General features: G+C 42.3%; 1 protein-coding gene across 5 annotated transcripts in view; it reads right to left on the bottom strand.

Annotated features, from left to right (window-relative positions):
• Positions 1–3590, bottom strand: part of LRRC36 (leucine rich repeat containing 36) — a 57302-nt gene that overhangs the window by 17177 nt on the left and 36535 nt on the right. For 3 of the 5 annotated variants that reach the window (XM_032284235.1, XM_032284238.1, XM_032284237.1), the window contains exon 8: positions 1514–1954. The exons of 1 other annotated variant lie outside the window; for it this stretch is intronic. In XM_032284235.1, coding sequence (XP_032140126.1) covers positions 1514–1954 — 441 coding nt within the window. The remainder of the gene's footprint in view (positions 1–1513; positions 1955–3590) is intronic. One more of the 5 variants, XM_032284239.1, reaches the window with a different exon arrangement.

Genomic DNA, 3590 nt, shown 5'->3' with positions numbered 1-3590 from the left:
CCCAGGCTGGAGTGCAATGGCGTGATCTCGGCTCACCGCAACCTCCGCCTCCTGGGCTCAGGCAATTCTCCTGTCTCAGCCTCCTGAGTAGCTGGGATTACAGGCACGCACCACCATGCCCAGCTAATTTTTTGTATTTTTAGTAGAGGCGGGGTTTCACCATGTTGACCAGGATGGTCTCGATCTCTTGACCTCATGATCCACCCGCCTCGGCCTCCCAAAGTGCTGGGATTACAGGCTTGAGCCACCGCGCCCGGCCGCCCACAGTAATTCTTAAGTGAGATCACGTCACTCCCTTGCTGTAAACCCTCCAACTACTTCTGATCTCACCCAGAATAAAAGTATGGCATCTTTCTTGCTTCATCTATACACTCTACTTACTTTGCTGCAGCTACACTGGCTTCCCTGAGGTTCCTTGAACATGACAAGTATGTTCCAGCCTCAGGACCTTTGCATTTATTCCCACTGTCTAGAAAGTTCTCTTCCCAGACCCACATGGCTTACACTCCCACTTCATTCAAGTCTCTACTTTTATGGTGCCTCATCAGAGAAGCTTTCTTGACCATTCTATCTAAAGCATCCCCTCCTCCTTATCACTCTCTATGCCCTTATTATGCCCTTATATAATTTTTTCCACAGCGCTAACCATAACCTGACATATATTTACATGTTAAAATGTTTGTCATGTGTCTTACCCCATGAGAATGTAAACTCCATGAAAGTAGGGGCTGTCTTTTTATTATGGTAATATATACACAGAACTTTAGTTTGTTTGCTACTTTATTTGCAGAGCTAGAACAGTGTCTGGGACACTGTAGATGTTCAATGAGTTTGGTTGAATAAATAAATAACAGAAAAGTGATCTCTATGACTAACTCTGAAACTAACTTCTTCTGTTTTTGTTATTGTTTTCAAGACAGAGTCTTGCTCTATCACTCAGGCTGGAGTGGAGTGGCCCAATCCTGGCTCACTGAAACCTCCGTCTCCTGGGTTTAAGCAATTCTCCTGTCTCAGCCTCTGGAGTAGCTGGGATTACAGGCGCGTATCACCATGCCTGGCTAATTTTTTTTTTGTATTTTTCGTAGAGATGGGGTTTCACCATGTTTGTCAGGCTGATCTTGAACTCCTGACCTTGTGATCTGCCCATCTTGGCCTCCCAAAGTGCTGGGAATGCAGGTGTGAGCCACTGCACCTGGCCTGAAACTAACTTTTTCTGAAAGTAACTCAGGATAGAAGTGACTGTAAGTAAAAGGCTAGATGTCCTGAGATGCTACTTAACTAAAATAGCAAGTAGCTGTGATGCTCACTTTCCTACAAATTTTCCCTATTATACGCATCATGTTACACTCATACCCTACAGATTTCTGGGGGTTCTTGAGAACCACTGGTGACCTTGAAATACAACTTAAGAAATGCTAATGCAATTCCAGAAGGGTTAATTCCAAAATTTTTAGTTACACCTTCTATCTTCATGCCTATGAAGAAGACCTGTAAACTGACAAGGAGCTGTTACCTGAACTAAGCTTCAAAAGCCTCCCAGCGCTGGAGTCAGGGTTTGACAGAGAAGTCAATAAGTCTCCACAGGAGTGCGAAGTGGTGGCCTTTATGTCATTTGAAGGCTTTATGCTATACTCTTGATAGTTCTTGCTTCTCTGAGGTCTTTTACCAAGACTTCCATGCAGGGATAGAGTTTGAGAATAACGACTGTCATAATTTTCCAGACCAACATCTGAAGGTAATTGACAGGGATGGATCTGACTAGAATCACCCACATCCAGGCGTTTACTCAGTGAGGCATCATGAGTAACATGAAAAGTATCAGGTTTTGGTATCAATTCCTTTTCTGGAAAAGAACCTGAAGACTTACTGTCCAAAAAAGATAGTCGGTACCCTTCTCTAGTCATCTTCTCTGGGGATCGGACCGTGGACTGAAGAGGCAAGTAGTGTCTGAACTCTAATCTCCACCAAGGGGAAAAAACAAAACATGGTAAGAATTATTTGTAGCCCAGCTGGGAGTACCTCTGTTCACTGAACATACTCTCTGTCTGCCAGAAACACTTCTCAGGAAGAAGTGGTTTATAATTCTGATCAATGGCGCATAAAGTGAGGAAGGGACTTCCACGTGGAACACCACCACCACCAATAACACGTGGGACTTTTGTGTAAACAGGAAAGAATCTATAACATTATGGAGACAAATTTCTTTTCTTTATTATTTTTTGAAACAGAGTCTTACTCTGTTGCCCAGGCTGGAGTGCAGTGGCACAATCTCGGCTCACTGCAACCTCCGCTTCCCAGGTTCAAGCAATTCTCGTGTCTCAGCCTCCTGAGCAACTGGGATTATAGGCACGTGCCACCATGCCAAGCTAATTTTTGTATTTTTAGTGGAGATGGGTTTTGCCATGTTGGCCAGGCTCATCTCCAACTCCTCACCTCAAGTGATCCACCTACCTCGGCCTCCCAAAGTGCTGGGATTATAGGCATGTGATACCATGCCCACCTAATTTTTGTATTTTTTGTAGAGATGGGCTTTCACCATGTTGGCCAGGCTGGTCTTGAACTCCTGACCTCAGGTGATCCACCTGCCTCGGCCTCCCAAAGTGCTGGGATTACAGACATGAGCCACTGCGCCTGGCCCCACAAATTTTTTTTCATTAGCCAGGTGTGGTGGTAGTCCTAACTACTTATGAGGCTGAGCTGGGAGGATTGCTTGAGCCCGGAAGTTTGAGGTTATAATGAGCTATGATTGTGCCACTGTACTGTCCAGTCTGGACAACAGATTTAGACCCTGTCTCAAAAAAAAAAAAGTGGGAAGACAGAGAGAATGAACTGTCAACCTAAAAATCTATACCCCCCCAAAAAAATACCTTTCAAGAGTGATGGTGAAATACAGGCATCATCACACAAAGAAAAGCTGAAAGAGCTCATCACTAATAGACCTACACTAAAGTATGTACTACTATAAGGCAAGGTTAAATGATATCAGAAGGGAAGTCTGGGAAGAAAAAGGAAGTGAGCAAACAGTGGCAAATAAATGGATAGGTTTAAATAAACATTATATAAAAAATAATGTGAAGTCTTTAAAAATATAAAGAAATTTAAAAATCAATAATAATAACATATAAGTCTTCCAAAGATGATTATAGTAAAAAAACAAAACAAAAAAAACAAAACAAAACAAAAAAAAAAAACGTAAGCCAGGAAAGAGTAAATGGAATAAAGTACTCTAAGGTTTCTGAATTATCCAAAAGAACACTTAAGGTATTAACATTTAAAAATTATGTAAGTTAAGGACACATATTATCATTTGGGGAATAATACTGAAAGCATAGAAAAAATACATAACTTATAAACTAGTAGAAACAAATGGATGAATAAAAAATAATATAAAAGAAGACAAGAAAAGTAAGAAAAAGAATAGTTAGCCGGGCGTGGTGGCTCAAGCCTGTAATCCCAGCACTTTGGGAGGCCGAGGCGGGTGGATCACGAGGTCAAGAGATCGAGACCATCCTGGTCAACATGGTGAAACCCCGTCTCTACTAAAAATACAAAAACATTAGCTGGGCATGGTGGTGCGTGCCTGTAATCCC

The sequence above is a fragment of the Sapajus apella genome, unplaced genomic scaffold (genome assembly GCF_009761245.1).
Source record: "Sapajus apella isolate SASKATOON/1434 unplaced genomic scaffold, GSC_monkey_1.0 scaffold15, whole genome shotgun sequence".
NCBI lineage: Eukaryota > Metazoa > Chordata > Mammalia > Primates > Cebidae > Sapajus > Sapajus apella.
Note: the sequence above shows the minus strand (reverse complement) of the source record. Positions and strands in the feature narration are given on the sequence as shown.